The sequence below is a fragment of the Cydia pomonella genome, chromosome 7, assembly GCF_033807575.1.
Source record: "Cydia pomonella isolate Wapato2018A chromosome 7, ilCydPomo1, whole genome shotgun sequence".
NCBI lineage: Eukaryota > Metazoa > Arthropoda > Insecta > Lepidoptera > Tortricidae > Cydia > Cydia pomonella.
This window is the reverse complement of record NC_084709.1, coordinates 17,892,864-17,908,830: the sequence shown is the minus strand read 5'-3', so window position 1 is coordinate 17,908,830 and position 15,967 is coordinate 17,892,864. Positions and strand designations below refer to the sequence as shown.

The 15,967-nt window shown below is 35.1% G+C and overlaps 1 protein-coding gene across 2 annotated transcripts in view; it reads left to right on the top strand.

Moving 5' to 3' along the window:
- Window positions 1–3,633: 3,633 nt before the first annotated feature.
- Window positions 3,634–15,967, top strand: part of LOC133520038 (uncharacterized) — a 54,738-nt gene continuing 42,404 nt past the window's right edge. Inside the window, exons 1-6 of one of the 2 annotated variants that reach the window (XM_061854298.1) lie at window positions 3,634–4,158; window positions 6,898–7,002; window positions 9,719–9,906; window positions 11,591–11,923; window positions 12,386–12,593; window positions 13,033–13,206. In XM_061854298.1, the coding sequence (XP_061710282.1) occupies window positions 4,095–4,158; window positions 6,898–7,002; window positions 9,719–9,906; window positions 11,591–11,923; window positions 12,386–12,593; window positions 13,033–13,206 (1,072 nt within the window). In that variant the 5' untranslated portion in view covers window positions 3,634–4,094. The remainder of the gene's footprint in view (window positions 4,159–6,897; window positions 7,003–9,718; window positions 9,907–11,590; window positions 11,924–12,385; window positions 12,594–13,032; window positions 13,207–15,967) is intronic. The other variant, XM_061854299.1, reaches the window with a different exon arrangement.

Sequence of the window (15,967 nt, the reverse complement as noted above, 5' to 3'; positions counted from 1 at the left end):
GCCTTTACTTGTCTTGTTACGTTATTAAAGGTAATACTTGACAAATTTGAGCGTCATCGGTCATCGTAGATGACACGTACTATATGAGTTTTACGGTAGCTTACATACCTAATTTGAATGTTAATTTGATTTTGGTAATTAGTCTGATAATATATTATGCTCCTACTCGAGATAATTGCACAGTTTATCATGGCTATCATATAGTTATCATTTTGCTGCTTTTATAATAAATAGGCGATAATTTAGCTACATCAAAATTAAAAACTAAAATGACGACAAATTATAAAGGTTCTCTGTAATGACGGTTAAAAATAACACAGCCCAACATCCCCAAATTTAATAGCCTAAAACTCTACTATTCCTCAACTCAAATAACCGGCTACCCCAAATAATTAAAGCCCAACAACCCATGGACTTCAATAGTTAACCCAAATCGTAAGAACCCTAAAAGCGAACTTAGCTGTTATTGATCTCTGTCCTGCATTTAAACTTATTGGCCATAAAAGTGATGTGATCGTCTAGAAAATGGTAGGCCCCGTAGCTGTACGTAATAACCCCTGATTCTTTTACAAAGAGGAGAGTAAGGCCCTCAGCGCATGGAGCTAAGCGTAGGCGTCTCGTAAACGTATCGTAAAAACGCAACGAGTACAAGACGCGAAGAGTTCTGCACAGGAAGCGTCGCGTAAGCGAATCGTTTTGTAAGTGAAATCTCATTAGTTGAAATCATGGTGTCCTAATACTCTTCCGTGACATTGGCAGTATTGTTTATAATTAATTTTCTTTAAAAATATTATATCGTATTACTTACCTGTCCAGTTAGCTTTTGAAGATATTTTTACCCAAGCTTTATCCGTTACATTTTCCTTGAATATTCACTAATAATATAATAAATCATACTATACGTAATTTCACGTAGTATTCTATACATTTATCAGCCTTGTCGAAAAGTGCAGAAATTATTACTTATTAATTAGTACAGTAGAAATTAGTACAGAAATAATTATTACCTCGTTTAAATTTATTTATAACCCAGACAACATTCAAAACATGATTAAAATAGTAAGTGGCAGGTTTTATATAAGAATGCCATCCAAAATAAGCATGCGCAGAAAAAAGGAAATACAAATACGTTTATTTCGTTACTTTTTACAGCAGTTCATAGGTATAAATGTTAGGTAGGTAATTAGTCCATCTTAGGTACAAAGAGTAGGTAGGTATTTAGGTAAAATATCAATGAGCAAAAAGTATCCTAAAATTATAAAATTAGGTATATCTTAAAACCACAAGACTCACATTTCACTTCTTTATAGATTTTCCTATAATCTTTAGGCAAATAAATAAGAAATATTCAAATTCATATACATAAATAACTGAAGGACTAGCGGTGGCAGCATGGTTGCATTTTTATCATTTGTCACTATGCCTGTCACTTTCGCACTTACATATCTGTTAGAACGTGACAGGCGATAAAAATGCGATCGTGCTTAGCCCGCAGGAGCACTTACGACTATTGTGAGTTGGCCGTGATAATGACTCGACAAAATGATTATTTTTTTCTTATAACATTTTTCAAGTTAATTGCGAGGTATATAGCTCACAGAGCCACTAGTTCCGTTTTTTGACAGAGCGTTAGCAAAGGTCTCCATTTCTGATTGTCCGGACGTTCTCTGGAGGTCGCATTCCCCAAACGATTTTGATGAAATCTTGTGAGCCGGCTGGTTAAAAGTAAGCCAGAGGCAGAGAATCCTGGACCACCCACCCTCCTTCGGGTGACAGATCTCCCCAAGAACCCTCGGGTACGTGAGGTTGCTACTCCCCAACAGCTCGCCACAAGCTGCACTGCGTTGACTGATTGCACTAATGAACCAGTAGGTTATGGGGCTGTCACATCTGTACGCGTTAATGTTATAATTAATTTTATTATGCATTTTATTCAACATTTTAGTCTTTTTTTATTAAAGGTTTTTCCCCTAAAATTACCTGAGGTCATTGAGTACAGTCTTTATTCATTATCAGCAGAAGCTGCTTTAGATAAAGTTTTTGATAGTATCATATCAAGCGGCATTTTTGCATAAATCAATTACACCGATATCAGTAATAACAAAGCTAATTGACTTTTAAATTCCTATCACGTATGTCACACCGCGTAATTATCAAAGAATTTTCGTAAAAAATTGTTAATATAATAATGTCTTAATTCAACTTGAAAAATGTAGGGCTAAAAAACGAAAGACTAAAGGCTATAGCCGTGTTAAAGAACAAAAAATTCCCCTGAACATAATATCCAATCAATATTCCTATGTATATTGGTCGTAATGGTAGTTATTAATCTTCCAATTTTTATTTTGTAATTATTGACAGTTTTCGTGAAATATCTCTTTAAAGTTTCTTTTACTTTTCAAAATATTTTAAAAACTACTTATTTGTTGCTTTTGAAATTAACGTTCTATTCATAACTATATATTATTCTGTTCATGACTAATAGAGGAATCATTTTGCAATAATGGTGATTTTTAGAATAATCTTCAGGTAAATGCAGTATTGAAGAGATTATTATCAGTAGATTATTGAAAGAGGTTTGTTGCCTGGTATACTTTATGAATTAATGCTGGCTGATTATTATAATCCTTTTCATTTGTCATGCTCTGAAAGTGGGTCATTGCTGTTCTGTTCTGAAGTATGCAGAAAGTGATACGTTTATGCTCTAGAACATTTTTTATGATAATTAATTAAAATTTGGTTTTAAATTGATTTGTTGTAAAAATTTCTTTCTAATAATTAACTTTTCAGTCCATAAATAAAGATAGTTTTACCTAAATTGTCAATTGAAAGTACCCTCAAGAAATACTATACTATAAAAATGTATGTTTCTTTAAAACTTATTTATATTTTACTTTCCTCGAAAGGCGTAATTCTATCCTTTGGTTAAGAATCTACTATTTAAATACCGAAATGTATTCTTTATAAAAGTCATAAGTTGCAGTAGCGTCCCAGAAACAACTAAACAAATAGAGTGAAAACTAGCATACTTGGGTAATGCCTAAGTACCTACCTACAGTACAATAACAAGGGACAGACAAAAATACAAGACTTTATGTATAGAACTGTTGTTCTGCCTTAAGGTCGTCACAGACGGAGCGATAATATATATTAATATACCATAAGATACCGACAGAAACCGACAGATATCTTATAGCATAGCTAAGCACTACAGACGCCAACGATGCCAAAATATATCGTATATTACCGAGCTGTATATCGCAGGGTATCTTAAGATGCCTTGCTGTAAGATACCAAAATATATATTAGCGCTTTGTGTGTGGACTCTGCCAAATGGTAAGTAAACTATATCGTAAGATGCCTTGCTATAAGATATCTTTTGGTATATTATCGCACCGTGTTTGACGGGCTTTAAGCATTTCGGCCGCAGAAGATTTACAATATACCTGCAGAAAGCCAATCCTTTATGTTATGATGATTTATTTATTGATGACTGTGCTTACCTTACCTACCTACTTGTAGGTATTTTACCAACTTAAATGGCTTTGATTGAGAATCGCCTGGTAGGTATGAAATGGCTATTTATTCGTTTGTTCTTATATATTCCATACACCTGTATAAATGTTCCATCAAATAATATGAATAAATATTGGTATTTTATAATAGGTACACTAAAAAGCATTACTTACGTCGAAAACCATTATGCGATATCATAAGTGTGATTTTATCGCATATCATTCAAAAATAAATACTTAATTATCACATTTGTCGCATTTCCAATGTTATCACTTTACTATCGCTCAACTTCCTCTTAAATGATATCAATCGATTGATAATAATGATTATCATACACGGAGTTAGTTCCATATACATTTTTGTACACGTTGACGTAAAACAAAACAGGATATATTGTAAGAGCTAAAATTGTGCAATAAATAGTGCCTATTTAATTAATAAAACTGTATACAAAAAAAGTGAAAGATTTATATAATCATTACCAATGAATTAAACAGTATTTTCCCTACGACCTACGAGTGGCAAGTTTTGTGTAATTTTATTGAAAGTGATTTCCAAATAATGGTCATCCAAACAAAATGGGATTTAGGATGAATTATTTATTCATCGGGTGCCTTGTGGCATCGATATATAGCAGTAATGGTAAGTATTGATTTTATTTATATTTTATAGCATCAGTACAAGAGGCCGTAACAAGCTAAACGACTGATTTTTATTTTTTTACCTTTTAATGTGCCTACTTTATTCTAGTACTAGGTAATTGTGCTCCAACATATTTTTTCATATAGAAAAACTATAACACAACCACATTTTAATATGACAATATGATCGTAGTGATGGTATTGGGAGCGTGCACGACTGTCACGCAACCTAGTGTCCGCAAGTCTAGGGGAAAACGTCAATTCACTACATCTTATAAAACTACTCCAAAACTAAAAACTACTGAACGGATTTTCATACGACTTTCATCTATCAATAGAGTGATTCTTGAGGAAGGCTTAAGTATATAACTTGTTAAGGTTTTGTGTAAATTGTTTGAAATATAACGATGTTTTCGGAAAGAATCACGCTGGCTAGGAGCTTTAATCGAAAACGCTGCCTAATACGTTTGAGCTATAACAACACAATGTATGGTGGGGTTGTTTCTCATTCATAGGTCTACAAAAAAGTCCGCGATGTTAAATGTCTATCTTTTAAGGATAACTTACTATATCCATTCTTAACTTCTAGAAAAAGATCACGTAATATGTGGCATTTGCAAAGCTATTTACATGGATACATTATTAACTATTATCAAAATAAATACGTTAGTTATATTACGCATTTCATACAGATTACAATGGTCCCTTACACCATACAATTTAGATGAATATTTCAGGAGTAATCGTAAATCAAAGTTTCATTTCGAGCCATATAATTGTACGAAATGTTAAAGACGCTATCCGCAGTTAGTTCAAATTTTTACCACCTTATGCGCTGGGATCGCTTTACTTACCCCCACCATGCACTTCGCACGGTCCCAATACTTGGTAAATCAACATAATACTTATCATAACTTATGATTTATACGTTTTAAGACGAATGTAAACACAAATAGTTCAATTACTGAAATGTTATACGATAATATGAATATTTTTACATCGAACTATAAGTAATTAAAGTAAATTGAGTTTATTTAAAATGGACTTCTGTGTTTTTCATTATAGTCGTTGAATACGTTGGCATTTAGGGGGCGCCGGCACCATTCCGAAAATGTAACGTTTACTGGCGGGAAAGTATCGGAAGCAGAACAAAATCAGTAATCTAGATGAAATATTAAATTGTATACAAAAGTATTGAGAAATATTTCGAATTCTACGCTGAATAACCAATATTTAATTACCATACCTGTATTGCGGGGAGAGGACATTTTCAGAAGAAGGTAGTATTTTTCCTCATTTTCGAATAAAAGGTGCCAACTTCGAAGTTTTTAACTGTCGGACAGACATATAAAGTATAAAACTGTCGAATTTCGCATCAAAATTTGAAGCAAAGTAGGCCCATTTTACGGTAATATAATCCTAGTACTTAACCCAATGTAAGTATTGACTAAATAAATATTCCCAAAGGTTGCCTGGCGTTTACTATAACAACCGAAATATTTGAACAGTGGGGTAACTATTTGAACAATTCATAGCTTTCGGAGCAAATTCTTAGGCTCATTGTTATTCAATGAAGGTAAGCATCTATTTTTTCAGGGTAGAAGCCTACAAATCAAGTAGAGTATTGGGCACTGTGAAAGGCTACAAAGCTAAAATATCAAACCTCTTAAATCTTAAAGACTTGGTATTTGTCTTCTGGGGTCAGTAAGGGGTTAAGTAAATACAGTAGCTAAGCTCCTGCTATAAGACTCTTGACTCGACGATCGCCCTAGTAAAGTTACCCTTTACTTGGTGAAATAAGAGAAATCGTAGCCTATTCTTGCTAGTGCTCACTGTTACACATATAATTGAATGAGTTTATGTTATAGTAGGAGATACGTTAATAAGGAATATCTACCTTCATCTGTTATTTATTGTGATAAGAAATAAATGATAGATAATACACATTGACACATTGCAAGCAGGTTGCATAGTAAAATTGCGTAAAGACAGATTTGTTTTTACTAAATGCCTAGATTAATTGATTTGTATATAAAATCTAGGCAACCATAAACTGGACCAACATTTTTTAAAAGAAAACCTATTACAGTTATATTACATATAAAGTAACCTTTCATTTGATATATCATACGATTAAAGAAACAAAAAAAAAAGTAAAGTAGATAGAAGTAAAAAGTAAAGTAGATATTCCTTACAACGTATCTTAGACCATTAGTATTGCGTGGTGGGTCATTGGTCATATTACAAGCTTGGCAAAGTAAGGTACAGTATGGAGTTCATCAAAAAAGGGGTGTACATGTTTTTAAAGGGTCGGTCACAATGCATGGCTTATAATATGTGACAGCCCTGAAGTTGCAGGCACCCCCAGGGCTGGCACCAGGTCGCAGGCTGCGGCGACCGTTTATCATCAGGCGAGCCATATACATACAAGGTGTTTATTTAGTCACCTACAAATATTTACCTATATCTTCATATATAGGTCATACTAAGCAACTTGTACTATGGGACCAACCCCGAATTCACATAAAAAAATTGGCTGTTTCATACATTTTGGCTGTCTGACCTTGACATTTTGTATGGGAGAGTAACATTTTTTTCGCGATTTCGGGGTTGGTCCCATAGTAAAAGTGTATCTCAGGTGATTAAATAAACATTAACAACTGTATTTATTTGTTAGCCGCCGATGTGGTATTAAAAAAAACTAGGTAAATTTCACCAAATACGTATTCATAAATTTCAGGTTGCACAATGGAAGGTGTCACGACTTGGCAGCTACCGATCACCGTTCGCATCGAGGATTATCATGACGGCATTGTTTTACAACGAACTGTTACCGATATTGGAGGTGAGATTGTAGTTATAATTGACAGTGGATTAATATATGGCTTACGGCGCACACGTAAAAAAAAAATCATTTCTATAACTAAATGTTTAAATCATTCAGCACTAGTCACGACACGTTGTCATTTTGCCTCTACGAAACATTTCCGTTACGTACCGGCAAAGAAATTTGAAATAGAGGTGGATTGTCAAAGAAAACTTTGTAAATATACCACAGCAAATTTACTGCTATCTTTCGACACATGATTAAACTTTTAGAGATTAGAGAGAGAATAAATCAAGGCCAAAGGTATGGCGTATTCGAGCTATGACGCCATAACCTTTAGTCGATGCCCGGTAAGATGGCGCCACTTTTTGATATTTAACAAATTTAACACATGTCAGTGAAAGAATAAGGATCAAAGTCAAATGGTGTTCTAAAATTTTTATCATGTAGCGAAAGATGACAGTAAATTTACTGTGGCTACAAAATTTTCTATGAAAATCCACCTCCGACAGGGAAACCCATGTTATCGGCTACGACGTAGCGCTTACGACCGTAACTCAGCGGTGAAATGTGTTGAAAAATGGACACACACACATCTCACACGAATCACTTTGATGAATCCATCAGGCCTTTAGTTTCGTTATTTCCGTGTCAATGGAAAATGATTAACACCTCACTAGCTCCAAAAAGCGTTCCTTGTTCTTTGAGTTCAATCAAATGTCAATTTTATCCACAATTCTTCAAAGGAATTGAACGCGTATTTTGTTTGTTTTCCCACGGTAGCTGATAGCTCGGGAACAACGGCATAGTATGGAGGAGGCCTATGTCCATAAAAGGACATCCAATAGAATTTAAATTGTTATAAATTATTTCGCAATATTTAATTTTATTTATATATAAAAAAATCGCAATAATTACAAAATAATATAATTTAATTAGATTATGAGGATTAAGGAAAAACGTAAATAGTTTTAAATGCTTTTTATAATTATTCGTGCATGTATGTATCTTGTTCTAGTGGAAATAAAAGTCTAAATAATAAGGGGGTGTCTCCTCACCCAAGCTCTGCAACCTGTATATAAATGCATTAATAGAGGAGCTCAGCAGCACTCATGTCGGCTGCCACATTGATGACGTATGTCTCAACAACTTAAGCTACGCTGACGACATGGTGCTGTTGAGTGCCTCTCCGTGTGGCCTTGGGCAGCTGCTTGGCATCTGTGAGCAATTTGCTAGCAGCCATGGCCTAATATATAATGTAAAAAAGAGCGAATGCATGGTCTTTCAAGTCAGAGGTAAGCACCTGCCACCTGTGCCGCCTATTCGCTTATATGGTACTCCTTTGGATAGGGTAGAATCTTTTAAGTATCTTGGCCATGTGGTAACCTCTGACTTCAAAGATGATGCCGATATAGAGCGAGAACGGAGGGCGTTGTCTGTTAGGGCAAATATGGTGGCCCGCAAGTTTGCTCGTTGCTCTGCCGAAGTTAAGGTAACTCTATTTAGAGCCTTTTGCACAACTTTTTACACGAGCAGCCTGTGGATCTCTTATTATACCCAGAAACGGTACAACGCTCTCCGTGTACAGTACAACAATGCCTTCAGGATGATGATGGGGCTGCCTCGCTACTGCAGCGCATCGGGGATGTTTGCTGAAGCTAGGGTAGACTGTTTCTACACCACAATGCGGAAGCGGTGCACATCCCTGTCGCGTAGGGTGCGGGACAGCTCTAACATCATCCTGAGGGCATTTGCGTCAAGGTTTGACTGTCAGTACATGAACCATTGCCATATGATGCATGTACTGACAGGCAAGCCAATATACTGTATGTAGAAATAGTATGTTATGTCATGTGTTTACTAACCTTAGTTGTAGGAAGACTAATTAATGTAAATGTGTAATTTAATATAGTATAATGTAATTACTAACAAACTATATGGGCCTATTTGACCTGAAATAAATGTATTGAATTGAATTGAATAATAAAAAAGCTGATAGGTCGTTTAAGTTATAAAATTGTTTTATTTGTTTTATACTACGTCGGTGGCAAACAAGCATACGGCCCGCCTGATGGTAAGCCCTACTCATAGTGTTGTGTTCCTGCCGGTGAGTAAGGTCGCCAGTGCTCAAAGAGAGTGCGGAGTGTTAGGGTCGGCAACGCGCATGTAACTCCTCTGGAGTTGCAGGCGTACTTAGGCTACGGAGACTGCTACTACATGCGCGTTGCCGACCCTAACTCTCCACACCCTCGTTGAGCTCTTACAACCTTACTCACCGGCAAGAACCAAACTATGAGTAGGGTCTAGTGTTATTCTATAGTTGTTATTTATTAATTTAAAATGTAATCAGACCACAATGCATTTAATACAAATACCTCATTGACTAACATACATTATAATTATAAACTTAAAAATAAACACTATTCAGACGACAAAACGGCTAAAGACTAAGGCTAGGTTCACACGGCGTAAACTTTTCCCGCATCGTATACGGGATTTTGTATCGCAACCGTCAATATCGTTCAAACGGCTAGACGGATTTCCTGTATAGAATATCTAGCCTAACGGCGGTGCCAAACAGTTTTGATCTATAGGCAGCAGTTTGTTTGCATCTCGTACCTCACAATGCTCAAGATTCCACTTTTCGAACTATTATTGGCTACGGACAAGCGTAGTCGGCCTTAATTTTCAATTCCCGCGGCAAACCATAAATAATCGATAAAAATTATTTCAGGTTTCACCCTCACATCGTCTAGTGATCTTAACCAAGGTCCTTACATCGTTGCATCAATCGAAAATTCCGCCTTTGTCCTTCGTACAAACGACGCATACAGATTGTTTGAGGAACACGAGACCGCCGACCTTATTAGTTTGACGTACGCCTTCACATGTACGAACGGACAGACTCCGTCATCTCCTCTTGTAAGTATCCGAGTGAACTTCAAAGCAAGGAATTTTGCCTCTTTATGCAACCTTAAACTTCCTGGTTGCGTAACATAACCTGTGTTTATTTATTACAAGATGGTCCAAAACACGGTGAAAAAGTTTTGTAACCGCCTTCAAAAAAAGGTGTTTCTCAGTTTGAGACGTTTGTATATATGTATGTATGTTAGATGATAGTACATAGATAGAGTGTAATCTCAGAAGATCAGATGTGCAAGTTGCGGAAAGTTTTCAAAAAGGCGAAAATATACTCGGTATTTTCACAGGAAACAAAGGAAACTCATTTTTGTAGGAAAACCCTCTGTACTCAGTATCAGTAAATGAGTTCATGGAAATGACATTTTGATTCAGAAATTGTTTTATTCTTATTGTTTTTTATTGACATTATTTTGTTTACCATACAGACGATCCTTATTGGGAGATACTATTTCATTGTTTATTATATTATTGCATGTTGACGATTCTTATTGGGAGATATTATTTGTGTTATTTTATACCTACTCTATGTAAATATAACAATGTAACGGACTGTTCCTATTGGAGATTAATTGACTTTTTATTTATCGTTTTTATTTTTATTATTCTTGTATTAGTTTTGATATTTTAAATTTATATTTTGGATTTTGTAAGTATGTACCTACCTACTGTTATTCTAATTGTATTGACAATCCTTATTGGAGCTATAATTTTATTTTATTAGTATGTTTATTATTTTTATTTTGTTTTAACGATCATGCTAGAAATGTCTGATTTTTGACATCAATGCAAATGTATTATGTAATTGTCTTTTATGAAATAAACCATCTAATGTAATCATTTTGGAAATGAAAACTTTCTATAGAACAAATTGAGAATTTTCCGAAATATTGTCCACGTAATAATTTTGCAATTTTAGAAATCTCCAGGCAGCTCTTTATGCTGACTGCACATTGCATGATTTTGATTTCCTTCGTATCATCAGAATTGATATTCATCAATGATTGGGGAATGGTACTGTATTGGCCCAACATATTTCCTATTATTTTAAATAAGTTTAGGAGATATATTTGAATCTAGTTATCTCTAGTACAGTCACGTCTGAAAATATCGATACGGACAAAGTGCCAAAAATATGTATACACGACCTTATTGCCCACATAATAAGGTAGTGAATACATATTTTTGGCACTTGATCCGTATCGATATTTTCAGAGGAGACTGTACCTAAGTATTAAGGAAAGGGTAGGAAGCAGACTGCAACATATCCTCTATAGATTAAGATACGAGTACGAGCAATGTTTGTACTAAAAACTGCTGTGACATTTTTGATTTAACTTACGGTAGACTAGATCATCTTTTTCAAAAAATCATAAAATCACCGCCCAACGACTGTATTTGGGTCATACACATTTTGTTCTATGCTTAACTCGTTCACGTCTTTCCTGTAGACATAGAAAAGTTAAGGGAATCAAAAGCAAATTTTTACGTGGAATACATTTTTCAGTATTTGAGACTCAAATAAGAAAAAACGTGATACCTATGTATGTACCCGGGTCATTAACTTTTATTGTTTTGTCCACAGAAAAAACCTTTTTTCCAAAATGACTGTGTTTGACCCAGTTTATAGACATACATTATTCGGCCAGTTAGATATTAATAATAATATATTTTTATTGTATGACAGACGATCCGTATAGAAATAAACGACAATAACAACAATCCACCGCTGTGGAAGACGCCAGACACTGTCGCATCAGAAACCACCGCATACGATTTCACCATCGCTACGCCCGTGCCGCCCGGTTTCCTCATCACCAACTGCGTCAGCGATATAATCGTTAGAGATATCGATCTCACTACATACAGAATCGATTTCAGTATCGAGGACAATCCGTATATTGGTATCGAGTATGACGAGGCGGCCTTGACCGATGCTAAAGAGTTTAAAGCCGTATTGAAGAGCACTGCGTTTATAAGATCTATTCCTGAGCCGATTATTCTAACAATCAGTGCTACGGTGAGTATCAAACATACATCGCATCGATTGATGAAGAAATTAGGTTAAGTAGGGTTTTTCATCTTCAATAATAGACTTTTGCATGTGTTATGCTTTTAATGGTTAATTGATAGCATTTTATTGATCTAACGAAGCTAAATCCGACAACTAATGATACTCGGTTTCGAATGTTCTATAGGTAACATATTTTATTTGCTCTCAGTCCTTGAACCCAAACCCTTAATGTAACCCAGCTCCCAGTCAATTTATTGCGCTATCGGGAATACGCCACAAATCTTTCAATACTCTACTCTAGTTTGTGCTCGTATGGCGCGCTGCAAAAGTGCATACATTTTAAAATTATATTCACACTTTATGAGTGAATTCCACTCAGAAAGTTCGTATCTACATTTGCACCTGTGTGTACAACGCCATTGAGAGGCGCCCGCAGCGACATCTACATGCTTTAAAAAACTTTTACAGGACGTTGACCAAACTGGAGACCCTCCTATAACAAGAAGCACAACAGTTACCATACATGGTAGTTCCGATTTCGAGCTGCCCCTCGAGCCGATTTTCAGTCAGGCGTTCTACTTAGCAAGTTATACCGAAAACAACCAAGTTACTGTGGAACAATCGATCACGTTGGAGCAAGGCTATGATGAACTTGTACAGTTCAGTTTGGAAGGAGGTATGATATCTTGTTAACATTGTTCTGCTAACTCTACACAGACATGCAGAGACCTTTGCAAATATCAAGGGAAACTAAATCTTATCCACAATGTTACAAAGACTAGCTTGTTGTTGATTTTTTTACGCTTGTCTCTCAACTTATTTGTTGGTCGTTTTAATTTGATCTCTATTAACGTTTAAAATATGGAAGCAGTCGCCAAATAGTAACAAAATTTAAAATGTTCTTTGATACCCCCAAATAAGATAGCTAAATTAGCACCACCGAATCTGATCATGGCTTTTAAAAGTAACCAAGCAAATTATTGACATATTCGTTACAACAATTTAAACCTTTACTAAGTATTTTATTTTGTTTGCATCCCGACATGTAGAGAATTTTAACCCTTACTAAAAGCTGACTCATAACCCTAATTGAATTTTATATTTATTTTTGACAGATTACGCTGCCGATCATTTCACCATTACCGTCAACGGCAATCTTGTGACTCTGTCAGTCACAAATGCGCTACCCGCAGCAGCGTTGCAAGAAGGACGGATTTACTTAGTGGTACATGCTTCTCGGGAGTACACCAGCGGAGCATCCGCCACCATCATCATAGAGCTACCTGAAGGTTAGACCTCTTTTAACCCATTAGCGCCTACACCTATTTTTGGGAAACCACCATTTTTCTAATTCTGTTACCGTAGAAAATCGAGTCAAACGCCGTAACCCAGGTAGTACGCAAGAGGGTATAATAAATAAATAAATACATCTTTTTGTAGGTATAGCAATCTGTCAGATTTATATAATGTATATTCTCATTTCTTTATTAATTTTATTTTTCTTTTCCCGTTGTAAGAATTCGATATATTTTTTGAGAGAGCTACGTATTTGTATGAATTGATATGACATTTTTTTTTTATCAAATTCTATAATGAAAAGTAGCTACCTACTGTATGCATGTAATTGCATGATTTCTATAGTAATCTAAATTGTATTTTTTCTTATTTAATGCATGTTAATTATAAGATGTAATGTTTTGAAAATATGTGTCCCACCGAGTTTCTTGCCGGTCCATATTGGTATACCCTCCTCCAATTGAGGGGGGATTTAAATCTTCTCGGGTCAGAGGTGTAGGGTTAGAACCGGTGTAGCTTTATTTGACGTTCATAAGCGCATTGTAATATGCCTACTTGAATAATAATAGTACATTACGATACAAGTGCGAAAAATAGGAAATTCGAAACGAGTGGCGATAAATTAAAACACGACCGAATGGAGTGTTTTAAATCGACACGAGTTGCGAATTACTTATTCGCACATGTATCGTACAAAGTTTTACAGTACATATGGCCCTTTAAATGTTCGACACAGTAACGTAATATGCTAATTTTCGCACTAGTGCGGTAAAGTAGCACCATATGTACTGTAAACTATCTTTATCTTTATAATAGGCGCTAATGGCTGAAGTACTCCCTGTACGTCTGAATAAATTATATGATAATATTGTAAATAGTCTTAAACGTGAAAGTCGCTTCTTGTTATTACCCTTCATTGCAATTTAATAATATCTACTTACTGTTTATAGTAACAGAAGAATGAGGTCACCATTGAAGCAGCATTGCTTATTATGTAACTCACACCAGCTAATAATATTCATTCTAGAACCAATTTTTTGGAGATATGTTTAATTTACATGAGTACCTGATGGACCCCATTTTATGAAACTTTAGAATTTAGGTACAAGGTACAAAACGCCGTGCATACCAATAGTAAGGGTAGTTTTAGTCTGTCTTTCTGCTTTAGATTTATTAAATTGTTACTTATATCTTTATAAAACGCAACGCTACTGAAATAAGTGATGGCGGCTCCAATACCAAATCAATACGGGAGCGCCTTTGTATGGAAATCCGCAGATGATGACCTCTGGTTGAGGTGATCTGTGATTAATGATGAAGACAGAAAGTTTCTGCATTTAATCTTATAATTTCATGGAATCGTTTGAACTAATTCAAATTGTTTAATAAGTAAATACTTAGTTAAGAATTGAGCAGTAAATAATACGGAAATGAAATTTTCAACACAAAGTTAAGTATTTGAGTAGGTTAATTAGTAGTTTAGTTCTTTAACCCGTCTACCAGCGACCTACTACATAAGTTTAAATAATTTTTAGTTGAATTGGTTTTGCTTGGTTCGATTTTGAAACGACACAAATTCGATCCTAATTTCAATTGATCTTGTCTGGTTGGTCGCTAGAAACTATTATTAATATACATATAAATACCTCTCGCTTCCACTGATGGCCCCTGTGAAAGCTCCTTCAAGGTTTTTATGGTTGTACCTAATAAAATAAAATAAATGTTTTTACCGTAAATTTATATTAAACAAGCAGAAACGTCTGCGAACGATGCTATTAAGACAGTAATCTTTCCACTTTTATTTTTATTCTAAGCTTAATGTTTTACCGTATTTTTATTACTTACTTAAAAAAAATATGGAAGCTTTCCAAAAAATATCTACAAACATTTTACGTGTCAGCTACTCCATGTAAAAATAAACTGTCATATAATAAACTGATATACTGTTAGAGGTCTAGCTGTGTGTATAGAGGTATAGCTTACATGGAGCCTTTTAAATTCAGATTTCATTCAAAATATTATGTTTACTTGCCTACACGTACAGCCACTTGCAATATTATGTTGTATTAACGAATCGCGCCAAAACAACTGGGCTATAACCGCGAAAATCGAAGTTCGTCAATTGCGGGCATTCTTCTCTGTCACTGTAATTACGTCTTATTGAGAGTAAAAGAGAAAGATGCCCGCAATTTTCGAATTTCAGTTTTGGAGGTAGGCCTCCTGACAGTCTTACTTGTGAAGCCGTAAAAGCGTTCATATATTATTGGATCTTTCGTTTTTTTCAAGATAATTTTGCGACTGTACGATCAATATAAAGAGCAATGTACGAACAAAGTGACACGAGTAAGCCCGTACAAATGGTTTTGCCACTGTCAATTGTTATGAATTTATGACTACATTCGAGGCCACGCGGTTCAACTTCCCAGGCCAAGTTATGTAATTTTGTTAGGACGAAATATGTGTTTTGTCTCAGCTACCCCGTTCGCATCGTAATTTGTGATCACGAGTGCTGTATATTGTTTTCCAGAAAAAATGTTTTAACATATTGTTGTTAGGAGGTTTTGTTGTATCGCTGACGCAGACGAGCTTTTATTAAAGACTGATCATCGCTAAAAAAGTTGCTTTTGCATTATTGTCATAGATGACGTCACATCGATGAGACCTATGTTTCCTAAAATCTTTTAACGTGTTTTACTTCTGCTTGATACCGTAATGCCATCTATTTGAACTCAGACAATTTACAATATGGCTTAA